At 46.7% G+C, this 27,263-nt stretch overlaps 1 protein-coding gene across 2 annotated transcripts in view; it reads right to left on the reverse strand.

The window, feature by feature from the left end:
• Positions 1–684: 684 nt before the first annotated feature.
• The window catches only part of LOC144504690 (actin-related protein 2), a 55,823-nt gene continuing 29,244 nt past the window's right edge, over positions 685–27,263 (reverse strand). For both annotated transcript variants that reach the window (XM_078230408.1, XM_078230407.1), the window contains 6 exons: positions 21,543–21,615; positions 18,008–18,144; positions 7,392–7,541; positions 6,675–6,820; positions 6,319–6,451; positions 685–1,975 (listed from right to left, as the gene is read on the reverse strand). In XM_078230408.1, coding sequence (XP_078086534.1) covers positions 1,805–1,975; positions 6,319–6,451; positions 6,675–6,820; positions 7,392–7,541; positions 18,008–18,144; positions 21,543–21,615 — 810 coding nt within the window. In that variant the 3' untranslated portion in view covers positions 685–1,804. The remainder of the gene's footprint in view (positions 1,976–6,318; positions 6,452–6,674; positions 6,821–7,391; positions 7,542–18,007; positions 18,145–21,542; positions 21,616–27,263) is intronic.

Below are 27,263 nucleotides of genomic sequence, written 5' to 3' on the forward strand. Positions count from 1 at the left end.
CATAATTAAACTTTATTAAAGATCCAAGAATGTTATGCAGGTATGATCCTTGCTAATTCAGCCATGTCGTACTGCCAGGTCAGGTAACATCTCTTTAAAACAAGTTGAAGGGAAATCTGAAAGGCTTTGCGTTTTCTTACAGACTTCCAAAGAGCTTGTTAAAAAAATAAGATCACACCCTCTCACATATTATGTTGTGTGTTACAGACAGGCACACCAAGCTTTTCAACATTTCTGATATGGATCTGAGGCTGCAACTTTTATATGGGAAATTTGGCAGATAACAACAGATTGAGAAGTTTGGCACTGACATTTACTCTGTTCAGCTCTATAGAAATTTAGTATAAAGGGCCTCTTCCCCCCCCCACCCCCCCTCCCCCCCCTCCCACACACACACACAATAAGGTCAATAGAAGATGGAATGCATTTTACAGGTAACTACTGAAGCCAAGTCGATTGCATTTTTAAGAGGCAGGTTGGATAAGCAACTAGGAAGGAAAAAAACAAATATTAAAAGTTAACAGGTAAAGTGCAGTGGATAGTTCAGATCAGCAGATTAGTACCAGCAGAAGCAAGATGGGCTGAGCGGCCTCCACCCAGATCCCCAATTCTATGACTGTCTGAAACATTATGTGCCCCTTCTCACCCAACACAATGACACCAATCTAAACAATGTATGCACAATTATCTACAAATCACTTTGCTTTATTTTGTTTGATGCAGTTTATGAAGAGAGAGATCCAGTTATAATAACTCTTCTGGCACTGGGTAACCGTATAGGCGGCAATGTTTAAAATATTTTTTAAAAATATTTCATGAGTTCCAACGTAAAGCGCTTCAGACACAACTGAGCGCTGATCAACTTAAATATCAGCTCTAACATTTCTAGTTTTTGATATTTTATATATATTTATATAATATAGGTTTTAATTTTAGTCAACACAGCTACAAACTTTAAAACCGAACACAAGGGAACCCAGTCCCTTTTGGTTTCACAAGTTTTTTTCTTACGCTGTAGCCTCGTGCCAAATGAAGAGTGTTTGGTACGCCCATTGCCACATTTCCTCTCTTCAGAGTGAGTATCAGAAATGTGGATCACTGCATATCGCTATTTCAAAAAGGAAGCAACATACATAGTTAAATCAGGCTAGCTGTCCTTTTAAACACCAGCCCCCCCACCCCCCCCCCCCCCCCCCCCCCACCCCCACAACAGAAATAAATCTCACCGAATGTAATAATCCACTACCACAACCCACCCCTGGACACTACAATGAAGGCTTGTTTTAAAAAAACGACAACACTAACATCATTCTCTAGCCCCACTTCCTGAAGGTGAACCTATGTTAAAAAATCATTAAGTCAATAGTGCTAACCACTGCAATCTAGTGGCCATGAAAGCTGCTTTCTTTAAATGGATGCAGTTGTTCCTCTTAGCCAGAGCATCAAGCCACCTGCTGTTCAACAGACGCACGGTTAGAGGCAATCCAACGCAACTGATGCGAATAAAGCCAAGAGGAGTTTGCCAAGTGCCTGTCGGGTGTGGCAGACAGGACCCTTCTCCAACCCACCCCCACTTTGCCCCTTTTCTATCTGTTTGTAAGGAAATGGTAAATTGCTTTGAAATGTAGGGTGGTTGACAGACATTAAACCGAGCCCTCCCAGGAAAGTCAGCAGTACCCAGTGAGCAAAAGCTGATCCCAGGAGCCAGAGGGCAGAAGCCTAGTCACGTCAGACAGTCAAATGATTTAAAGATGAGCAAGGAAAAAAAAAAAGCAGCAAGAACCATTGGAACGAGTGTGTTAGTCTATCGAACAGTCACTCCGAGTTTCTCCAGCACGCGCACTCCCTTCTCCTGATACTCCTGCCGGGTCAGCCAGAAGCTATCCTTGTCTTTCATGATGTCCGCCAGGACAGCCCCTCCCAGAAACACCATGTGCTTGCGCCGCGGCGGGTCTTCAATGCGAATCTTGAATTTCTACACACGGGGAACAAAGAATCAGCAAATGTCAGAGACAGCCACATCGTAAAGTGAATTTTATAAACAAGGTTTAAACAAAGAACAGTACAGCACAGCAACAGGCCCTTCGGCCCTCCAAGCCTGTGCCGATCACATTCTCCCACCTAGATCAATCGTCTGTATCCCTCTATTCCCCATTTATTCATATGCCTATCAAGGCAAGTCTTAAATGTGACTAACGTATCTGCCTCAACCACCTCACTGGGCAGTGCATTCCAGGCCCTCAACCTCCGTGTAAAACACTTCCCCCGCACATCTCCACTTTTCCCCCTTACCCTGAACTTGTGCCCCCTTGCAATTGTCATTCCTGCCCTGGGGAAAAAGCTTCCAACTGTTCACCCTATCCACACCCCTCATAATTTTATAAACTTCTATCAGGTCACCCCCTCAGCCTCCGTCTTTCCAGGGAGAACAATCCCAGTTTATTCAATCTCTCCTCATAGCTAATACCCTCCGTACTGGGTAACATCCTGGTAAACCTGTTCTGTACTCCCTCCAAAGCCTCCACATCCTTTAATTTCTCCCTCCAGACCAACATAAAAACAAAACCCTGTTCAGTCACTTGAATTATCTCTTTCAATACAACTGGCTAACAGATTCCAATGTCTGTTTCCCCCTTTAGTAAAATTTGTGGCAATCATTTTGGGATCTGCGGGACTGTACGCCCACATTTAACTCGGAGATTTGTCAGTCGCATCATTTTAATGCTGATTACGCTCCACCGGAACATTCTAACGGACATCGAGTCACATCTCAGCTTTATGTAACAGCAAAGATATCTCAAAAAGCAGCTTCTGCACAACTCCCAACAGCTGAGGAAATCTTCAATCTCAGGAGAAAAACAAACAGCGCTGAATCAGCCAGGCTCCCAATTCTCAGTAACTCCATGGGCAGGGAGGGGGGTAGGGGAGGATGGGGGCAGGGGGGGGACAGAATCAGGGTCAGCTCACAAACATTCCCCATCATAGGTCACCTATGCAGAGTGTTCACTTTGGCCAAGTCTTAACCACAGCCTATGGAACTGGATCAAAATACAACTTGACAAGGCAATGACATAGAAATCATAGAAACCCTACAGTGCAGAAAGAGGCCATTCGGCCCATCGAGTCTGCACCAACCACAATGCCACCCAGGCCCCACCCCCATATCCCTACATATTTTACCCTCTAATCTACGCATCCCAGGACACTAAGGGGCAATTTTAGCATGGCCAATCAACCTAACCCGCACATCTTTGGACTAAAGAAAATTGATTTTAAAAACCTATTCGGGAAATTATTTCATATTCCCCAAAAGATTTACCCCGTTTTGGTGTTGATCAAGGAACTATCTCCCTTTGTATTTGTCTCTCTCACCCTGTAATCTTCACTATGCACCTGCCTTGGCTTCATGGCAACCAGAGAACAACATCTCTGACAATTCAGCATTGTATCAAAGCGGAGATTAAACCGGAGACTAAAGCCACGGATTTCACAGTCCCAGACAGACCCTATGCGGTGATACACAGAGCAGTCTGCACTGGGGAGCGGGCGGGGGAGGGGGGGGGGGGGGGGAGAGGGGGGGGGGGGGGTAGCTGTATGGTGTGTCTTTTAAATGAGATCCACATGCCAGGAGTAAGGAGAGCCAGCCACAGGAAGGAACTATTTTAATTTTGATTCATTTTTGGAGCTGCTCTTAAGGTGGGCATTTATCACCCATGCCACGCTGCCCTGAAGCAGACAGGCTGCTCGGTCACTTGAGGGAAATTGTTGCAGTGGGACTGGAGTCACATAAGCATCCAGGCCAGGGAATGATGGCCAATTCCCTTCTCTACAAGGGCAGGGATTCATAGAATCCCAACAGTGCAGGGGGCGGCCATTTGGCCCAATGAGCCTGCACGAACAGTCCCACCCAGACCCAATCCCCGCAACCCCACACACTTACCCTCCTAGTCCCCCTGATACTAAGGGGCAAATGATCATGGCCAATCCACCTAACCCGCACATCTATGGGCTGTGGGAGGAAACCGGAGCACCCGGAGGAAACCCACGCAGACACGGGGAGAATCTGCAGACTCCGCACAGACAGTGACCCGAGGCCGGAATTGAACCCGGGTCCCTGGCGCTGTGAGGCAGCAGTGCTAACCACTGTGCCACCGTGCTGCCCCGGGTCCCTGGTGCTGTGAGGCAGCAGTGCTAACCACTGTGCCACCGTGCTACCCCGGGTCCCTGGCACTGTGAGGCAGCAGTGCTAACCACTCTGCCACCGTGCTGCCCGGGTCCCTGGTGCTGTGAGGCAGAAGTGCTAACCACTGTGCCACCGTGCTGCCCCGGGTCCCTGGCACTGTGAGGCAGCAGTGCTAACCACCGTGCTACCGCGCCGTTTAGTGTTTTTGCAACAAACCAATAAACACATGGCTGTGTTTACTACAACCAGATTTTAATTTCCAGATTTTGTTTAAAAGGGAACTGAACTCGAGCTGAGATTTGAACTGGAGTGAGGTGGTCAGTAATGAAGCTGCTGCCCCATTGCGCCCCGTGCAGGACAGAGGTGACTCAGCTATCTCAGAGTGATCTGTACGGGACTGCCTGAACTCACGGAGGCAATGCTGCTGCAGGGATTAATCCGCAAGCTCCCCCTACATGGTGAGCAATCGAATACAGCCATACTATGTTACAAACATCACAGGCAATTTATAACCAGCAGCATTAGGCACCAAGCACGACGGAGAGAAGATTAAAGGGAATAAACAGAGACGGGGGGGGGGGGGGGGGGTATGAAAGAGAACTCGAGATGAGTGTGTAGGTTCAGTCTCTGCCACCCTGGGAGGAGGGGGGCACATTACTACTACAGCCACCACCTGCATTTATATAGCATCTTTCACATCCCCAAGGTAGGTCACAGGAAAGGATGTGATCCCCGGAAGGGTAGGGGGTTTTAGTTCAGTCGGGCAGCATGGTCGGTGCAGGCTTGGAGGGGCGAAGGGCCTGTTCCTGTGCTGTAATTTTCTTTGTCCTTTGAAAGCTCTCGGGACAGAATCTGATATTGGGGAAATTGCCCAGGAACCTGGGGTCTCAGACAATAGCTTGAAGAGGGAGCGAGGTTTGAGGGAGGGGAGCCTGAGGCCCCCAGGCAGCAAAGGCACGGCTATCAATGGTGGAGTGTTGGAAATCAAAGGCCAAAGCAGAGACCTGGAGGTTAAAGGAGGTTCAGGGATCGAGGGGGACGAGGCCTTGGGAGATTGGAAAAAACAAAACTTGGAGCTGTCGCTGGGCTGGGAGTGAGTGATGGTCAGAAAACTCAGGGGTGAAGGATGAATGGGAACCTGCTGCAAGTTAGGATATAGGCAGCTTTGGATGGGTTCAAGTTTATGGAGGATAGAAAACAGGAGTTCAAAGATGTGTAGGTTAGGTGGATTGGCCATGCTAAATTGTTCCTTAGTGTCCCAAGATGTGCAGGTTAGGGGGATTAACGGGGTAAATACATGGGTTACGAGTAAGAGTCGGTGCAGGTTCAATGGGTCAAGTGGCCTCCTTCCACTCTGTCGGGATTCTAGGACATCGGAATGGTTAAGTCGAGGGGTAATAAAATGCATGGGGGCAAGGGTCACACCACAGGCTGATGCAGGGTGGAGTCAGATGATGCTAGAGGTGGAAAGCTCCTGTTGAGGGCTCAGGTGTGGGATCAGCTCACCTCAGGTTCCAGTACCACACTAAAGTCGCACAGAGTCTGGTTCAGTCTCAGAGCTGTCAAGGAGGGGGACAGAGTTTGTGGCTGGAATTGACAACACCGACTCTGGGTTTTCCCAGTACTTAGAGGAAAACTCTCCTGACACAAAACTGGACGTCAAATAAACCAGTCTGATTATTTAGCGACAGTGGAGGAATCGAGAGAGAGGAGGGGGTGAGCTGGAGTCGGACATTGTCAACCCATGAGAGAAAATTAACAGCGATTCTGGATAATGTCACCAAGGACAGCTACTGGATGGAGGAACAGGAGGGGGAACCAGAGATAACGGTGCAGGAACAGGACGAGGAAGGTGAGTTTCCGATAGATTAAAAACAAATGTTTAAAACAAGATCAAAAAGGGGGGGGGGGGGGGGGGGAGAGGAGGAGTGGGGGGCCGAGTGGAGGGGGGAGGGGGGAAAGAGTGGGGGGGGGGGGGGGGGGGGATGGAACTCACTGCTGCAACATTAGATCAAGTTTCTCTGGATATTGGATCGAAGTAAACTGAACTGTGTCATTTCACCAACACCAGGCTCTTATCCAGGACGTGAGTGGAGAAATGTCTAGAATATTTGTAACTGCAAAGCTGGACTTACGGAAAGTTTCTCAACATCTCCTTTCAGTACACGCTCAAGGTAAAGCTGTTTGAGTTCCCGTTCCAGGCGAGACGGTAAACCAGGGTACATGGTGGAGCCACCAGACAGGACAATGTGTTTGTAGAACTCTGACCTGAGGGGGAGCAATCAGAGACAGCAATGAATCACACAGGGAATGTGGAGAAAGACTCGCTGCCTAAAGTACAAACTCAAACACATTGAGAAACTAAAGGGCAAACAAGCTTGTCGCAAAACGCAATCTCCAAAAACACACCCAGACTGAAGCCACGGCTTAGAACCTCCGGACAGTAGCGTGGATTCAGTCCGCAAGCCCGCTCTCCATTCCCCACACACACCTGGTGTCAATGTCAGCTGCCTGGATTGTATTGAAAAGTAATTCCGCAACACCGACACCCTCAACGTTGATGAGATGAGGCTGAAACAAGGCCTCTGCTGCCTCAAACCGCTCTCCGCCAACTTTTATAACACGGCCATCTGGAAGCTGCAAATATACAGGCTTGAGCAACTCAAAAACAGCGATGAGGCACACACACAGATATAGAAAGACAACCTAACTGTTCTCCAAATACGGACCCTGACCCAAAAGAAAACTGGCCTATCGAAAAGGGGATTCAGACGCAGAGGTATGCTTTCAGCACTGACTGGTTCCATGGAGTTTCACACATCTCAGATACTTGCAACAGATTGGAGAGGAGGTCCTGGTGGGGGAGAGAGAGAAAGAGGGAGTGGTTGGAGAGACAGAGTAGGGGGGCGGTTGGAGAGAGAGAGAAAGAGAGAGGGGAGGGTTATAGAGAGAGAGAGAGAGAGAAAAGAGGGTTATAGAGAGGTTGGAGAGAATTTGAATAGAGGAAGGTGGTTTTTGGGGGGCATTGCAAAGGGGAGGATAGCAGATAGACGTAGAAATTATCTGGGGAGGGATTACACGCATCTAGTACGTACAGTGACTATCTCTACTTCTTGCTGACGACTGAACAAATCATGAACACGTTGACACTTTCAGAATGGAGTGGTTTCAGATTCTGGGTCTAACTGGAGCCCCTGGCGATACGCACCGTGTACGACTCCACCAAGACAGTTGTTTCCAGTGCTAGTTTCTGCTCCTGTTCAATGTTGTATCCCACATAGCACAACTTCTCCTTCATCATGCGAACCGTCTCAAAATCAGCCGAGTGGTTGAAGGCATAACCACGCAGGAGCAGCAGCTGTCAAGATAAAGATGGTTCAATACCGGCAGTCAGTGCACAGCGAGAGATACTCTGCACTTTCAAACCAGGCAGTCTGATTCAGACCAGTCACCAACATTCCAAACTGTAACATCCGCAAAGAACTTCTCAGCAATGACATATATACTGTTAGAATCGCGACAGAATGCTAAAACACACAATACTCCCCCATTGTCAAGAGATGATGAGAAAACGGTTTTGAAACTTGGTTCCACTAAGTTTCTAAATTCGGACATTGTGACGAATTACTGTGCAAGCTGTCAACAATATCACCACAACCTGGGTACGAATAACTCAAATCTTCCCAACTTTGAGCATCACCCTAACCCTTTGATGGGCTGAGGGCCTTTTCTACAACTGTCTGATTCAATATCAATAGAATCCATAGAATCCCCACAGTACAGGAGGAGGCCATTCGGCCCATCGAGTCTGTACCGACCACAATCCCACCCAGGCCCTATTCCCACATCCCTCATTTACCCTGTTAATCCCCCTCACACTAAGGGTGAATTTAGCATGGCCAATCCACCTAACCCACACATCTTTGGACTTGGGTGGAAACCCACGCAGACACGGGGAGAACGGGCAGACTTTGCACAGACAGTGACCCAAGGCAGGAATTGAACCCAGGTCCCTGGCGCTGTGAGGCAGCAGCACTAGATGCGGTGAGGCAGTTCAGCGATTCCCAGCAAGGGATTCACATCACGGTCGAACCATCAAGACAATTCATTGGTTTTGAAAAAGTGAGCAGCGCAGCAATTGCTTTGCGCACGACTCGATCCCCCAGCAGGGAGGGGGAGAGATCGTGTTTCTGCTGGTGACCAGTCTGACAGGTTTATTTGGTAGCAAAAGCCACAAGCTTTCGGAGCCCCAAGCCCCTTCTTCAGGTGAGTGAGGACTCGTGTTCACAACCCCAGTCCAACGCCGGCATCTCCACATGGTGACCAGTCTGGCCAGGATACCAGGAGAACACATCCCAATCCTCTCTCCGGAGGGAAAACAAACCCCACATCGCCAAGAAATAGCGGGATGTTTCACTTGAAGAATGTCACGAGAATTCCGAGACCCTCAGCCTGGGTTACAAGCTCCAGTCACGATGTGGGCTTTGAAATTAGATTGGAGTGTGGCGGCTATTCAGGTAACTAGAGCAGACTAACTCTGGTCAGCAGAAATACTTTAACAGAGCCCGATTTTAATAGCTTCAATTCTCCAAGGGTTTCTGACATTGCATCCTTTCAGCTTCAATAACAGATCTGGAGAAATCCATTTTTCCTGGAACACTGAACACACTTCTGCTGCCTGGTCGATCCCCCCTCCCTCCCTCTCCGTCTCACTGTGCTGTCAGATCAGATGTTGGGCCCCGGGTTTTGTAGCAATGCTGAGATTGATGAGTCACACTGTAAACTTCATTGCACTGATGCTGTTGCTGATATAACAGACTGCATTTTCCCCATCATTAAAAGCTGCCTGCCATGGATTAAACACGCAGACACTTCAATAATGCAACTGAATCGTCTTTTGTAGCTATTTATTCATCGAGAACTTTAAACTACCGGCACAGCAGCTCAGCAATAATCGATGTTTAAGGAAACAAGGTTTTATAAAAGGAAGGAATTGATTTACGGACAGAGCAAATGGCCCATCAATAATTCAAATCAAACATTCTGATCAGCAAACATTATTGTGTCAATGAGCCGCCGGAACAATACGCTGACAGGCCATTTTAATTCAATCCACAAGGAAGGTTAAGGAGTGATTTGATTGAAGTTTTCAAGACACTAAAAGGGACCCGGGTTCGATTCCCGGTTCTGGTCACTGTGTAGAGTCTGCACATTCTTCCCGTGTCTGCATGGGTTTCCTCCGGGTGCTCTGGTTTCCTCCCACAGTCCGAAAGACGTGCTGGTTAGATCCATTGGTCGTGCTAAATTCTCCCTCAGTGTACCCGAACAGGCGCCAGAGGGTGGCGACTCGGGGATTTTCACAGTAACTTAATTGCAGTGTTAATATAAGACGACTTGTGACTAACATAAATAAAATAAGGGAAAAGACAGTCGAAAAAAATAAACTATTCCCACTGGTTGGAGATTCTGGAACTAGGGGACAGTGTCTAAAAATTAGGGTCAGACGGTTCAGGAGATGTTACGAAACAACTTCTACACACAAAGGGTGGGAGAGGTTTGGAATTCTCTTCCACAGTTGATGCTAGATCAGTTGCCATCTTTAAATCTCAGATAGATACATTTGCTTAACAAAAATGTATCTAAGGAACATGGGCCGAAGACGGGTATATGGAATTAGGCCACAGATCAAATCTCTACAGTGCAGAAGGAGGCCATTCGGCCCATCGAGCCTGCACTGACCACAATCCCACCCAGCCCCAATTTCCCGTAACCTCACATATTAACCCTAGCTAGTCCCCATGACACTAAGGGTCCATTTAGCATGGCCAATCCACCTAAACCATACATTTTTGGGATGTGGGAAGAAACTGGAGCACCCGGAGGAAAGAGAGAGAATGTGCAGATTCCGTGATCCGAGGACGGGAATCGAATCCAGGTCCCTGATACTGAGAGTGGGCAGTGCTAACCACTGTGCCACCGCACCACCCATCTCTCAATGGGCTGAATGGCCTACTCATGCTCCTATTTAAGGTTAGTTAATCAAACTGCTCAGTCTTCAGCATTATTCACAATTCTAACTGGCCGCAAAGAGACAAGAGACAGAGTGGCACCGTGATGGTTTAATTCAGTAACCCCATCGTTTGATCTTTCGCCTGCCCTGTTTGAGTTACTACTCTGTAAATCCTTCCGAATAACACCAGTCATTCTGACAAAAGGTCAGCCAGGATCGAAACTTTGGCTCTGTTCTCTCTGCACAGAGGCTGTCAGACCTGCTGAGATTTTCCAGCATTTTGTGCGTTTCAGATTCCAGCATCTGCAGGATTTTCCCTGTTTTTACAAGTCACTCCTGCAGTTCCAATTATTGTCACCAGATGGCACTACAGCACCACCTGGTGGTGGAACTGTGAACTACAACATTCTGATAAAGTTCAGAACCATTACGCAAAATTAAAAGCCAAAACAAAAGGTGTTGAGGAAAACGATAATGACTGGACTCCCAAGGGCCAGCATGGGGTCAACAAGGCAAGAGTGGGCCAACATCGTCCACCCCTTGGACTCCTGTAAAACAGGCCCAGACAAACTAACCTCCAAGAGCATCCAGACCCCCATCCTGTCTAGGGTAAGAGGCAACAAGGAGAGGGGCGGGAAATGGTCTAGAACAGAAAACAGATCAGGCGGGAGAAATCAGAGCACGAGAGCAAGCTCGCTAGCAATATGAAAACAATTAGTAACAACGGCCTCCTTCTGCACTTTAGATACTGAGACATCTTTCCACAAGTACAGGAGAAGAATTCTAGACAGAGAACGGGGAATTAATAAGAAAATGACGGAAGTACTAAACATACATCGAGTCTGTATTCACTGTAGAAGACAAACAATATCCCAGAATTAATTGTATCAGGAGACGAAGGACAGGAAGACCTTAAACAATTACAATCACCAGGGTTTAAAAGTTTTAGTGTCATAAGTAGGCTGACATTAACACTGCAATGAAGTTACTGTGAAAATCCCCTGGTTGCCACACTCCGGCGCCTGTTTGGGTACACTGAGGGAGAATTTAGCTCGGCCAATGCACCCTAACCAGCACGTCTTTCGGACTGAGGGGAAAAACTGGAACACCCGGAGGAAACCCACGCAGACACGGGGAGAACGTGCAAACTCCACACAGACAGTGTCCCAAGCTGGGAATTGAACCCAGGTCCCTGGCGCTATGAGGCAGCAGTGCTAACCACTGTGCCACAGGTAAAAGGGCACTTAGAAAACCACTAGAACCAAAAGCTGACAAGTCCCCAGGTCCTGATGTACTTCATCCTCGGGATTTAACAGAAGTGGCTGCTGAGATTATCGGGGCATTAGTTTTAAATGCCCAAATTCCCTAGATTGTGGATATGTCCCATCAGATCAGGCAAGAGCCAATGTCACTGCTCTGTTCAAGAAAGGAGATGGCAGGAAGTAGGAAACTACAGGCCAGTTAGCCGGACATCTGTCTAAGGCTGGAATCCATGACCGAGGTCACTCAAAAGTCAGGCAGAGTCAACATGGTTTTACAAAAGAAAAACAGTGTTTCGCTAATTTATTAGAGGCCTTTGAGGTTGGTAAAAATGTGGATGAAGGGGAATCTGTAGATCATAGAAATCATAGAAACCCTACAGTGCGGAAGGAGGCCATTCGGCCCATCGAGTCTGCACCGACCACAATCCCACCCACATATTTACTTGCTAATCCCTCTAACCTACGCATCTCAGGACTCTAAGGGGCAATTTTTAACCTGGCCAATCAACCTAACCCGCACATCTTTGGACTGTGGGAGGAAACCGGAGCACCCGGAGGAAACCCACGCAGACACGAGGAGAATGTGCAAACTCCACACAGACAGTGACCCGAGCCGGGAATCGAACCCAGGACCCTGGAGCTGTGAAGCAGCAGTGCTAACCACTGTGCTACCGTGCCGCCCGTGCCCCGATGTGGTGTACTTTGCCAAAAGGCATTGGATTAGACGCCACATGAAATTCTAAACAATGCGAGTGGGGTATGGAGTAATATATTAAGGATAAAATTGCTTTCCAAGCAGGAAGTTTGACTCAATTAATTCCTGGGATGAAGAGATTATTTTCAAGAGGTAACGTTGGCCCGGTACCCATTGGAGTTTGGAAGAGTGAGGGGTGATCTTATTGGAACAAACATCAAGAGGAGTTGACAGGGTGGATGCAGAGAGGATACCTTCCCTTGTGGGGGGTCACCAGAACGAGAAAACAATTTAAGATGGAGGTGTGGAGAATTTCTTTGAGAGTTGTTACTCTGTGGCATTTTCTTCCCCCGAAAGCAGAGGCTGGGAGTTTATTCAGGGTCAAGTTAGATTTTTGATTGAAAGGGAGCTGGGGACGGCAGGACAGGAAATGAGAGGAGGACGACACAATCAGAGCGGCCAGGATCTTATTGAATGGGTCAGCAGAGGCTCCAGGGGCTGAATGGCCTCTGCCAACTCTTATTTTGTATGTCAGAGTTCCCATTACGGATTTCACCATCCAGCTATCAGGTGAGGATTGTGCAATAACTCGCCAATATTTGGAGGAACAAGTTGAGTAATAACAGAATGGTGAGCAGGACACGCAGACTTCAGTTACTGTCTTCACAAATGCAGAAAGGTAGGTGGAAAATTTGGAGAACTCCAGAAGCATTTTACCCCCCACCCCACGGAACAGGCCCTGTCCAACCTGCTGAGTAGTTCCAGCATTTTGAGTTCTTATTTCTCCTCCACCTAACGCTGTACAATAAATATCAGGCTGAGAACAGTCTGGAGATTCTTTCCAAGGTTTGTGCATAAGGGGCAGGGGTGCAGGTCCTGCCAGGAGGATGGGGCAGGGGTGCAGGTCCTGCCAGGAGGATGGGGCAGGGGTGCAGGTCCTGCCAGGAGGATGGGGCAGGGGTGCAGGTCCTGCCAGGAGGATGGGGCAGGGGTGCAGGTCCTGCCAGGAGGATGGGGCAGGGGTGCAGGTCCTGCCAGGAGGAAGGGGCAGGGGTGCAGGTCCTGCCAGGAGGATGGGGCAGGGGTGCAGGTCCTGCCAGGAGGATGGGGCAGGGGTGCAGGTCCTGCCAGGAGTGCAGGTCCTGCCAGGAGGATGGGGCAGGGGTGCAGGTCCTGCCAGGAGGATGGGGCAGGGGTGCAGGCCCTGCAACGAAATGCAGACCCGATGAGGGATCAGAGGGAGATGGGCAGGGCCGACACAATGAACACTGATCACAGTTCACCAGATTGAATTCTTAATCAAAGGGGGGAGTGGACTTACTCAGGATGCTGGGTGTGGGACATTTACCCACTAACCACAAAGGGAATGTTCCTGCAGCAAAAGGTCATGTTCTTTATAAAAGTGTTCTCTAATGGAACACGAGCCACTCTGATAGGCAAACTACAGGAATTAAAGTTTGATTTAGTAACCACGGTTGAAGTTTCAGTGGCCTGTGTTCGAGAAACAATGCTACAATTCAGTACACTGTCAGCTGTAAACATGCAGAGAGGAGGTATAGATGGGTCAGAGAGGCAGAGAGTGGGTATAGATGGGTCTTTTTCTGAATGGAGGTCGGTCACCAGTGGTGTGCCCCAGGGATCTGTTCTGGGACTCTTGCTGTTTGTCATTTTCATGAATGACCTGGATGAGGAAACGGAGGTTTGGGTTGGTAAGTTTGCCGACAACACGAAGGTTGGTGGGGTTGTGGATAGTCTGGAGGGATGTCAGAAGTTAGAGGGACATAGATAGGATGCAAGACTGGGCAGAGAAGTGGCAGATGGACTTTAACCCAGATAAATGTGTAGTGGTCCATTTTGGCAGGTCGAATGGGATGAAGGGGTACAATATAAAGGGAAAGACTCTTCGTACGGTAGAGGATCAGAAGGACCTTGGGGTCCTGGTCCATAGGACTCTAAAATCGGCCCCTCAGGTGGAGGTGGTGGTTAAGAAGGTGTGCTGGCCTTTATCAATCGAGGGATTGAGTTTAGGAGTCGGGAGATAATGATGCAGCTTTATAAGACCCTCGTCAGACCCCACTTGGAGTACTGTGCTCAGTTCTGGTCGCCTCATTACAGGAAGGATGTGGAAAAGATTGAAAGGGTGCAGAGGAGATTTACAAGGATGTTGCCTGGATTGAGTGGCATGCCTTATGAGGATAGGTTGAGGGAGCTCGGTCTTTTCTCCTTGGAGAGACATAGGATGAGGAGATCTAATAGAGGTGTATAAGATGTTGAGAGGCATAGATCGGGTGGACTCTGAGGCTTTTTCCCAGGGTGGAAATGGCTGCTACGAGAGGACACAGGTTTAAGGTGCTGGGGGGTAGGTACAGGGGAGATGTTAGGGGGAAGTGTTTCACACAGAGGGTGGTGGGCGAGTGGAATCGGCTGCCGTCAGTGGTGGTGGAGGCAAACTCAATAGGGTATTTTAAGAGACTCCTGGATGAGTACATGGGACTTAATAGGATGGAGGGTTATAGGTAGGCCTAAAAGGTAGGGATATGTTCAGCACAACTTGTGGGGCCGAAGGGCCTGTTTTGTGCTGTAGTTTTTCTATGTTTCTATGCACTAAACCACACTGAGCGAGATTATCCCTTCTCATTGCCCACTCTGCAATCCTTGGCAAGGTAAGACCGTTCTCCTTGACTGTCCAGCTCTGTGGACCTGTCCATTGCGACTCCAGTTCAACCCCAGCCAGAGCTAACATCCAGAGTTCCCGAGGGCGTGCGCTTTGTCTGGACCCCATCTTCGTTTAGCCCCACACCGATATCAAAGCGGCAGACTCCAACTCCACACATACATCGAGAACCTAGTGTTTTACCGCCACCATCGCATAATCCCATAACTAGAATGACGCCTCTCTCACCCTCCCCCTCCTCAAAGGCCACCCCACCTTCACAAGCTTTCAGCCATGTTCACCGATGGCCTGTATTTACCTCACCGTTGATTGCTGGTAGAAGGCAATAGAAAGCACAAGATAAAGTGCCGATTACATGTTGTCTTTACCAGCAGCTGCCCAACACAAAGATCAGGGTGAACAGGGCTACCCTTTCCGGTACAGCAGTTGATGCAGCCCGCCAAGGCAGCCCTGGGACTAATCGAGAGGAGTATGTACTGAACGCATCAGCTCCTGTTCACAGGTATTGGCTGGCCTCAGTCAATCCATGCTGCACTAACTGGCACGAGGAGTTCCAATGTGAGCACTGCCTGTGGGCCCAGCACAGAGCGCGCGCCCACAAAACCGTACTGCAATCTATTCCGGCCGCACAGTGCTCACAGCTCGTGGAACCATCACCGCTTTTTAAAAATATTAACCTTCCTCCACACTGCACAGGCTGGCCAGCCTGACATTTACACAGTTTTCTGTAGACCATTTCAGAGAAGGGGTCACATCAGGTTCAGAACGTTAACCGTTTCTCTCTCCCCAGATGCTGCCAGACTAGACTTTTCCAAGCACTTTATTACAGACTCAGATTCTCATCATGAAAGGCCCGGATTGAGGGAAAACATCACCTCCATTTGTTGGGAGGGGGTGGGGGGGGGGGGAGAGGCGGGGCTGCAAAGCCAGAGATGGTCAACTAGAAAACCGGCAGGGAACGGAGAAGAAGCTTCTCATCGGAGAATGTAGAGCTAATTCCGCAGGGAGTAGGGAGGGGAACAGGGTGAGATGCTTTTCAAGGGGCAGCAGATAAAGACGCGGGTTAGAGCGAAGCTTTTAGAAAAGGCGGATGTGAAACAGTGCAGCTTGCAGTGGCTGGTCCAATAGTAAGTTCCTGTGTTGGAAGCTCTCGCCAATCTAATTAAAATAGTGATATCAATGCAACTCACAGGTACAGTGTTGTCTCCAATGTGATTTCAAAATTCAAGTGCAAGGCAGGCGAAACGAACCCTTCAAACAGATTCCATTCTACTTGGAGATTTCCGACAATGAGGCAGCATCTTGCAGGATTGTTAGAGCTGGTGTAATGGTTATTTAATTTTAGCATTTTTATGTTGCACAAAATTTGTCCCAGTGGGGCTCCATGAATAGTGGAGAATAGTCTAGAATAATATGTGCAGTTTTGGTCTCCCTTTTCTGAGGAAGGATGTTCTTGCTCGAGGGAGTGCAGCGAAGGTTTACCAGGCTGATTCCGGAATGTTCTTGCTCTCGAGGAAGAGCAGCGAAGGTTTACCAGGCTGATTCCTGGGATGGCGGGACTGATGTGTGAGGAGAGGTTGACTAGGTTAGGGTTGTTTTCGCTGGAGTTCAAACAAATGAGGGGAGAATCTCAGACTTATAAAATTCTAACAGGACTAGACAGGGTAGATGCAGGGAGGATGTTCCCGATGGTGGGGGAGTCCAGAACCAGGGGTCACAGTCTGAGGATTCAGGGTAGACCATTTAGGACGCAGATGAGGAGATATTTCTTCACCCAAAGAGTGGTGAGTCTGTGGAATTCATTACCACAGGAAGTAGTTGATGCCAAAACATTGAATGTATTCAAGAGGCGGCTGGACTTGGCACCTGGGGTGAATGGGATCAAAGGTTATGGGGAGAAAGCAGGATTAGGCTATTGATTGGACGATCAGCCATGATGATGAATGGGGCAGCAGTGTCGAAGGGCTGAATGGCCTCCTCCTATCTTCTATGTTTCCCCAGTGTTTCTGCAGCTAATCATACTGGTCACTGCCAGGAATTACTGGGACTGAATTTCTGAAAGACTCAGTTCACAACAAGCTGCCTTCCAGCTCCAGTCTTGGTGAACTTGGGGTGGTACAGTGGCTAGCACTGCTGCCTCACAGTGCCAGGTACCCGGGTTCGATTCCCGGCTTGGGTCACTGTGCGGAGTCTGCACGTTCTCCCCGTGTCTGCGTGGGTTTCCTCCGGGTACTCCGGATTTCCTCCACACTCCAAAGATGTACGGGTTAGGTGGATTGACCGTGCTAAACTGCCCCTTAGTGCCAGGGGACTAGCTAGGGTAAATGCACGAGATTATGGGGATAGGGCCTGGGTGGGATTGTGGTCAGTGCAAACTTAGAAATCATAGAAACCCTACAGTGCAGAAGGAGGCCATTCGGCCCATCGCGTCTGCACCGACCACAATCCCACCCAGGCCCTACCCCCACATATTTACCCGCTAATCCCTCTAACCTACGCATCTCAGGGACAATTTTAACCTGGCCAATCAACCTAACCCACACATCTTTGGACTGTGGGAGGAAATCGGAGCACCCGGAGGAAACCCACGCAAACATGAGGAGAATGTGCAAACTCCACACAGACAGTGACCCGAGCCGGGAATCGAACCCAGGACCCTGGAGCTGTGAAGCAGCAGTGCTCACCACTGTGCTACCGTGCCGCCCTGATGGGCCGAATGGCCTCCTTCTGCACTGTCACATTCTATGATTACTGGCAGCCATTCTGCACTGAGCCAGTCTTCTGTGGTCCCAGTCTGCAGAGTCTGGAGCAATGTACAATCATCTCAAAAGGTTCACCAAATCTAACTGCCCAATTCAACTGATATTCTTTTATCATTCAACAACCTTTCAACCATTAGTTAGGACCACTTCTCAGTGGCACCGACTAACAAGCCCATAAAACCCGCAACTGAAAACTGTTTTTCTAAACTGCAGACACACTGATTTTGCATTCTTCTCTAATTAACAGGAGCAAATTATTTTCAGGCTTTCCCCAAGAGGAACCGATATCCGGTCTCCCCGGCAGAACGTCAGCAAGTTTAGAAGCGTAATAATTGAGCAGCAGTGAGTGCAGAAAGGCAGTGAAAGACCGTGCGACTATTTCACACTGCCGCTAAGTAATACGATCAAACTCTTCTCGTCACCTTAATGAGGTATCGGGTGATGTCCCTGCCGGCAATATCGAGTCTCCGCGTTAGGTGTGGCAGTGAGAACCCTTCATATACAGGGCAGATGTGTGTCACGCCATCACCTGAGTCCACAACCACACCAGTCAGTAAACCTGAAATAGGAAGGACAAAGAGTTCATCAGGACAGAACAACTCGCAACATGAGACTTGTGAATGAATGCAAAAGCATTGTTACTGGAAGCACAATGCACAGGGAGACATCTGACAAACTCACCAAAAGAGAAAATGCTGGAAAATCTCAGCAGGTCTGGCAGCATCTGTAAGGAGAGAAAGGGGCTGACGACCCTTTGTCAAAGCTCTGACAAAGGGTCATCTGGACTTTTCTCTCCTTATAGATGCTGCCAGACCTGCTGAGATTTTCCAGCATTCTCTCTTTTGGTTTCAGATTCCAGCATCCGCAGTAATTTGCTTTTATTCAGTATTTTTTGACAATCCCAGGGTTGGGTGATGCTGTACACAGTACGTTGCCACAATCAGATGTGACAAGAGTGCAAACACCCTTGGCAGTAGCTCAACTCCCAGCACAGTACCATTACGGTCACCCCAGGTATGTCTGCTGTCAGAGACGGTGTCTGATAAATCGGAAACAAGTCAAAATGTCTGGAATCTGAACACCTGAAGACTGGAGTTGTGGTTTCTTTTCACTGATATAAACCCCACTCCCTCAAACCCCACCTCACTCCCTGCCACTCATTCCCAATCAGATTAATGTGGGGATTTGGCAATGCCATGACCCTGTCTCCAGATTCAAATCCCACATCGAGCTCTCACCATTATTTCCCAACATTGCTCCCATTTCACTCGCGCCAGCACCAAGACCGACTCCCATTCCCAAACTCCACAGAACTCCCGGGAGTGGGCACCACTCCTTCCCCATTTCAATTGATTAATTCACACGACCAAAACAGCAGCCCTGTCATGGGGCCACTCTGGCTCCATGCCCCCAGGCACCCATAAACCCAACTCCAGTCTCTGTGCCCAAGCTTTGGATCCACTGACCCTCATCCTTTTGGCATTTCTCTCCATGCCAATGCTCGAGCCACCCTAGCCCCTCCTCAAACTCAAACCTCCCAGCCAAGCTTAGAACCACCTCTAACTTTCACAACATGGTTCAGTGGATTATCTACCACTGCCCCACAAAGCTGCTGGAAACAGTCTATATTAAAACCGTGACGAGAACTGTAAATTGGTGTTTTACATAGAAACAGAAATGAGGAGGAGGCGGCCATTCGGCCCCTCGAGCCTGCTCCACCATTCATTCTATTTCATGGCTGACCATCAAATTCAATATCCTGATCTCCCCTTCCCCCCCATATCCCTTTAGCCCAAGAGCGATATCTAATTTCTTCTTGAAATCACACAACGTTTTGGCCTCAACAACATTCTGTGGGAGTGAATTCCACACATTCACCACCCTCTGGGTGAAGAAATTTCTCCTCCCCTCAGTTCTAAAAGATTTACCCCTTATCCTCAAACTATGACCCCTAGTTCTGGACTCCCCCACCATCGGGAACATTCTTTCTGAATCTACCCTGTCTAACCCTGTTAGAATTTTATAAGTTTCTATGAGATCCCCTCTCACTCTTCTAAACTCCAGTGAATATAATCCAAACCGACTTAGTCTCTCCTCACATGACAGACCTGCCATCCCAGGAATCAGCCTTGTGTTAGGGACAGGTGTAAAAATCAGTCCAACACATTGGGGGCAGCAGCAATTTCTCTCCCGTTTTACCGAGTGGCGCTATAGTCAATGCTGCTGTTTCACCAACCAGAGAGATTGTAAATCTTCAACCACTAACCCAAAAGCAGTGACGATATGACTGTCAGAACTCTGCTTCACCGGTACATGACTTTGAAAGAATCAAGGTCTGGTTTGACCCACTTCATAGCACCCATCTGAAATAAACCTAACCCAGTTCTCTTTCATGTTAAAGTTATCTCTAGCCCAATTTAAAGTAATTATTTGAGTGTCAAACCCCAGTCTATGGTGATGGAGCAGAGCAACATGGGTCATTGTAATTTTCTTCTGTGCTTGAGTTCGAGGAAGCCAGGTGAAGAACCTTGCTTTTAACATTCTGCACCCACTGGCAAGCAACACAATCAGTATTTGTTTGCAAGGATGGGTTATTTTTAAATATAAACGTTGTCCAAATCTTAGGTGGAATTTAGCCTTCATTAAAAACACGAAGTAACATACTAATATGGGTGATGACATTAATTTACCCCGACTAAGCCCATTCACCGTGAAGGAGCCTCACACTTCATTCATGACTTCAGGGTTTTGCCTCCATTCCCGAGCTAGAGTAGGGTTTCACACCCCTATTCATCCACCTCAGAACCTCCTCTGTTGCAACCAAAAACAAACAAACTTTTCCAACATTCCCTCATCCGGGATAATATCCTGGAAAACCCCCTCAGTACCCCAAGGCCTTGAAGTCTTTGTTTGACATAACAAGTTTATGAAGAGTGATTGAACAGTTTAGGCCTATACTCTTTGGAATTTAGAAGAATTGAGGGGAGATCAAATTGAGATATTCAAGATGATAAAAGGTGCGGATAAAGTAAGCATGGAGTGGTAGCTTCTGCTGGTGGGGCATTCTCGATCGAAAGGATAAGGGGTAGCAAATTTAAAACCGAGCTGAGGAGAAACTACTTCTCCCAAAGGGTTGTGAATCTGTGGAATTCGCTGTCCCAAAGTGCGGTGGATGCTGGGACAGTGAGTAAATTTGAGGAGGAGTTAGACAGATTTTTAATTGGTAATGGGTTGAAGGGTTATGGGGAGAAGGCAGAAAAATGGGGGTGAGGAGCATATCAGCCACGATCGAATGGCAGAGTGGACTCGATGGGCCGAATGGCCTAATTCTGCTCCTATATCTTATGAACTTATGTAACCAGTTCGCATTCAACTCCGGAATCCAGATTGTTAATGCCAGGTTAAGTTCATTTTCACATCTACAGATGATCATATTTGCTGACCTAGAAAGTCAGCAAGAATAGTGAAAAACACATATATACTTCCAAAATGCTGCTCATTAAACCATTTTCACAGCTACATGGGATGATTCATTTACTTTCGTGTGGTATTAACCTGCCTATATAGTAAAATACTCAAATCAGGATTGAAGCTGAGATTAGATAAATTGTCATTTTTATTGTGTTTATTCATTCTGGAGGATGTCTTCCATCCATTGTGGCACTTTAGAATGTGAGAAAGGGTAAATTATGGGACTCCAGACTGATTACAACCGATCATATTCATCAGACACAGTGCAGTGGCAGCAACACAGCTGAGCGTTAGACTGCACTCCCCAACTTTCTCAAATTCCACCAGGGATCTGCTAGCAAAGTTTTACAGATGAGATTGGTCTGATCAATGTTGTTGTAATTTTCAAACAACTTTGGTCCATTAAGCCTCAAGCTACACGTTACATTTCATCTTGGTTTAACTTCAGCATTGCTCCCAATTCAGCTGGGTAACAGGCGCACATACCTTGAGCATACAGTGTGAGTACAGCCTGAATAGCAATGTAGACTCCACTAAACTGGTACGTTTCAAACATCACCTGAAACAAAGAGAAGAATTTGTAAGTTAGCCGGCCTCACCTTTCCATCCATCTTATCCCCTCTTACATTTTAAACAAATTGACAAATGGCCATTAACTATTATGAACCCATACGCATGCAGAGAAATCCACTCTGGGTCTGCTTGGAGATGCATTTGAAGGAAGGAGGTTCACTTTCCCTGCTGAGCTCAAATCATTATCTGATCAGACGGGTCATCCTGTGGGGAAAACAGGAATGCTCACGTTCTTTAAGGTTGGACTGGGATGAGCTCAACTCGTAGCAAGCCAAACATGAATACTGGGAGACACAAACTCCTCCCTGTAACACTGTTTGGGCAGATATAGTTCAGTCCACTTGCATACTTGTTGAAGCATTAATACACTGGTTCTGACTCACATTTCATCTGTTTTACAGAGTATGTTACGGGGGAGGAGTTATTCCAGGAGTTGAGAGGAGACAGACAGGCAGGACTCGTATACACCACAGGATTTTGTCATCACTTGTTGGAGGTGAGAGCTTTCAACATCCACTGCCAACTAGCATCTCCCAATATTCATGTTTGGCTTGCTACGAGTCGAGCTCATCCCAGTCCAACCTTAAAGAACGTGAGCATTCCTGTTTTCCCCACAGGATGACCTGCCTGATCAGACAGAGGAGCAGAGCACAATGTTGAGAATACAACTTAACCAACGAGAACTCCCTTCCATACATCAGTGCGCATTTTTGGGTGTTTTTAATTTGCAGAATTAAATGAAGTTAGCATTAATTATCACACAATGACATCCCATTTTTGATTAAAAAATAATTTCATCCTCAGTTTCGGCTTTCTACAACACTTCCTTAAGCAGACAAATGAGTCAAAGCCAGTGTCTTAAAGCTGTTACATGTACAAATGTAGACTAAATTATGTCTACCCACCTGGTCCAATTATCCCTCATTCTTTAACCCTTGATGATGACTCCCTGTGTTCAAATTCAGAGGTCAGTCGGTAAATTGTGAATTCTGATAAAGCAGCAGTCCGCAGGAATTTGGTGAATATGTCAGATTCTTTTATTTTAGTCGATTGAATACTTGGGGGCTTCAACTTTTATAGTGCTTAACCACACAGTGTCTGCAAGAGCCCATAGTCGGAGTACAATTCAACATTAGACTGTGGTTTTTATCCCTCAATGTGCAGAGTTCGGAACCCTTCCAAACAATGAAAGGAAAAGCTAAACAAAACCCACCACTGCTCTCTACACAATCTGTTTACTGGGCAAAGCTACAGAGGAGATAGATGGAACACATGTTCCGATATCACAGTACAACATGGGAAAACAGGAGTCTACCTCATTTCCCCTCCCCCAATCCCCCTCACTTTGCTGTCCACTTGTCAGGGTTAAGTTCTTCAGAACAGGCAAACTGAATTGTCAAGTCTGTTCAGATGGTAATTTTACCCCAGCAGGAATCAGATTGGGCCATTGCCTGGTTAGAGTCGCTGACTTTTCAGGATTGTCTCACCGGGAATGAGAGGTTCATTTCCAGAATAGTGCTGCGAGCAACAACTTGGGAGGAAAACAAAATCCTAGGACCTTTAATAAGGTGCTTTCTTTCTTAATTTTCTTTGAACATTTTAACTCGTTAGTTGTAAAAATATTTCAAGGGAGAAGGGGAAAATGACTTTCACTAACAGGTAAGATTAACCCAATTGACTAAGGAAGAGTTTCTTCACTTTCTGAATGTGAGGACGCAGTGAGACTGAAGGATAGATCAGCGATGGTAGTGTGGGGTGTAATGTCCCAACTACATTAGGGGTTGTAGGTTTTAACAAGAACATGGTTTACACATGAATTGAAAGTTACAGATTTATTCTAGATGTCCTCTGCACAGAGTACAAACTGGAAGGAAAACAGCAGCCTCTGCAAAGACCTTCATGACATCAAATCAAGCTCTTGAAGAAACACGCAACCTTTTTAAATATACAACATCCCTCCCCTTTTACTTCTGTGACAGTAAATGTTGTTATTCATCGGATCAATAATACTCTATAGACAGTACGATGCATCATTAATCATTACACAGTCAATAAGGAAGACGACCAGGAGGATGTGTACAAACAGAGGGATAGACAATGTTCTGGGATTGGCTGTCCTTGACCCCAGAAGTATGATTTGGAACTTCAGTAGTCACTTCTCTTGGAACTAACTCTGCACCATTCTCACATAATATAGTTGCACAGATACAATCATCAGGCAACTCAGATTAAGTCTTCCACAGTAGTATTCACAGCATTAGGGATTAAAATTGGTACCTCTGGAGACGATTCTGAGAAATCATTTTGGAGATGATAACAATTGGTCAGCGCAGTGTCGCCAAACTACTTCATCTTCAGTTTGAGCTGTCTAAGAAATTGGATCTGCTTTTTGCTCCAACTATGGCTGGTGCCCATTTCTCACCAGTGACTTAATTACACACTAACACTCGACCTCCTTGTTGAAAGGAGCGTTGTTTTGCCCTTACTTCTCATTTAGGAACTTGAGATTGTTGATGCTTCGTCTCTGAAGTTTCTGGAGACAATAACAAATCAAATGTAGTTTTCAACTTTCACCATAAGGGTAGTAATGGGAGTAAACTTTGGCTAGTCTCATGACTGGTGTTTCTCTAAGATGCCAAAAAGCTACTCAGTGATAACGAATCTTGCTCTTTTGAAGCTTTAAAGAATGTTTCAAGGATTGTATGAATCTTTCACCAACTCCATTGGTTGATGGATAGTAAGACGTGGATTTCATATGCTGAATATCATTTACTTTAGGATAATTCTCAAACTCTTGTGAAGCAGACTGTGAATCATTATCACGAACAATCTGTTCCAGTTTTCCAAACCTTGCAGATTTCTGGGGCGGCACGGTGACACAGTGGTTAGCACTGCTGCTTTACAGCTCCAGGGACCTGGGTTCGATTCCCGGCTTGGGTCACTGTCTGTGTGGAGTTTGCACATTCTCCTCGTGTCTGCGTGGGTTTCCTCCGGGTGCTCCGGTTTCCTCCCACAGTCCAAAGATGTGCGGGTTAGGTTGATTGGCCAGGTTAAAAATTGCCCCTTAGAGTCCTGAGATGTCTAGGTTAGAGGGATTAGCGGGTAAAATATGTGGGGGTAGGGCCTGGGGGTGGGATTGTGGTCGGTGCAGACTTGATGGGCCGAATGGCCTCCTTCTGCACTGTAGGAATTCTATGATTTCATCACGTTTTCAATGATTTATTTGGTTGTAGATCTCATGTTAACTTCTGGCCACTCTGAGTGTGCATCAATTATAACTAAGAACATGCAACCCTCAAACGGACCAGCAAAATCTACATGCAAACTTTGCCATGGCACTTTAGGCCCCTCCAAAAGGGTGCAAAGGAGACAACAATAATGTATTTCTTATTTGTACACGGATTGTCCCACTTAAATCTGAACATCCATTCCCAACCACTGATATAAAGAATATTAGCAAAATTAGTTGGTTGCATCTGCTCTATCGATAAAGCGTGATAATGCATCCGCATGGCACTCTGCTTGATGATACTTGATGTTGTAGGAGTGTGCAGCTAAGATCAGTGACCACCTTTGCAATCGGCTAGCAGCTAATGACGGAATGCTTTCACACGACCCAAAAATATAGCTATGGGTTGGTCAATAATATGAAATGATAACCATGTAACAAACAATGAAACCTACAGATACCAAAAATTATACTCAATGCTTCTTTTTCTAGCCGAAGCTAGTTAGATTCAGCACTCGTCAGTACGCAAAGCAAAAGCTATTGATTGGCATTCTCTCTTCAAGTACACTTGTTTTATTCAGAAGGTGCTGTGGGTCTGTTTTGGCATCGACCAATCTGTTAACAGCACTCCAGTTAAGCTTTATCTTCTCCAACTATGATCTCGCAAACAGAGGTGGAAAATTACCATGGACCACACGGAGAGATAACTGCGCTGTTTGTCCACTCAACTCTACATTGACCATAATGTAACCTTTTAACAGCATGATCACTTCCGTGTATGTCCTTAAAATCACATCAGCTGGCTTTAAAAGTTGATGCTTTAGCTTTTCTTGCTCTGTGGTCTCAGGAATTAAAGGTACAGCAGCACCAGAAATCAGCCTCCACCTTAATAGGCTGTTCACTTAACTGCTGAATCGCCCAGAATCTGCCTGTATGGGTAAGACATTGCCAGAGATGTTTTTCATATTGCTGGACATTCTCTTCTTCAGATGGAATTATTTTCTTCTATATTGCAAATTCTTTGTAAAATGCAACTTGTGCTTCTTCTTGAAGATACCCAGATTCTTCTGAATATTCTTCTCAGGGGAAGCTGGAGTACCCAACAAGCTTTTGCAATGTGACCCATTTTGCCATAATTCTTGCATTGATTATCCTGACTCTAGTATTCACTCGCTGAATAGCCCATTTTAGCATATCTGAGATACGCTTGTTGCTGTTTTGACTTCTTATACGCAATTCCCAACTTGTGATTCTTCATTCCGGCACCAAATTGTGAAGCCTCTTTAGCAGCCAGTTCCATCGACACTGCGATTTCTACTGCTGTCTTTAAAGTCAAAGCATGTTCAGTAAGTAATCTTTTCCCAAGCGAGGTTATCTGAAGAACTCAAACTAGACGATCTTGAAGAGAATCTTTTAATGACTCGCCAAATTCAATTTTGTGCCAGCCTTTTAAAAAGTTACCCCAAACAGAGCAATGGTTTCGCCTTCCATTTGATTCCTTTGGTGGAACCTGGACAGTTCCGCGATGATCAATGGCTTTGGAGAGTAATGCTCTTCAAGGATCACTGTCAAGTCATTTAAGCTTCGGTTCCTGGTTTTGCTGAATGAACCACGCTCTAGAGCGTAGGTTTTACTTCCAATTGTACTGAGAAAAGATGGTACGAGCAACTCGTCAGCAATTATATTCACTTGTACAAAGTACTGAAAAGTCTGTATTGGAACATGATTTATTTCCTTTATTGAAAGGCCCAATTGATCCTAATTGATACGGCATTTCTCTTGCAAGCACCAGTGATTTGAGACTGCTCTTTTTGTCCCTCTCTGTCATAAAGTACTTGTTTTTAGCCCTGGAGATTGTTGACCTGGTGTATTTTTTTTCCAAACCACCCCAGTTGAACAGCAAAGCATTCCTTCTTTTCAAATATGCCAGATGCTGCCTGGTATCTCACCCTTTTCAGAGCAGAAAAAAATCCTCTCTTAAAACCACAGAGCTTTTTCTTACTGGCACCGATACTTTATATAGATGACTTTTCCCTCAATTTCTAACATTCAAACTGTGAGGACCCACAAAAATATTTTCTGGATCTTCGCAATGAAATAAAATCCCCAGTCTCCAGTTTGAGTGGTCATAGAGTCAGAGGTTTACAGCATGGGTACAGGCCTTTGGCCCAACTTGTCCATGCCGCCCCTTTAACTACTAAGCTAGTCCCAATTGCCCGCATTTGGCCCATATCCCTCTATACCCATCTTACCCATGCAACGGTCTAAACGCTTTTTAAAAGACAAAATTGTACCCACCTCTACTATCTCTGGCAGCTTGTTCCAGACGCAATACCCTGAGAAAAAAAATTGCCTCTCTGGACCCTTTCGTATCTCTCCCCTCTCACCTTAAACCTATGCCCTCT

This window comes from Mustelus asterias, chromosome 15 (genome assembly GCF_964213995.1).
Source record: "Mustelus asterias chromosome 15, sMusAst1.hap1.1, whole genome shotgun sequence".
Lineage (NCBI taxonomy): Eukaryota > Metazoa > Chordata > Chondrichthyes > Carcharhiniformes > Triakidae > Mustelus > Mustelus asterias.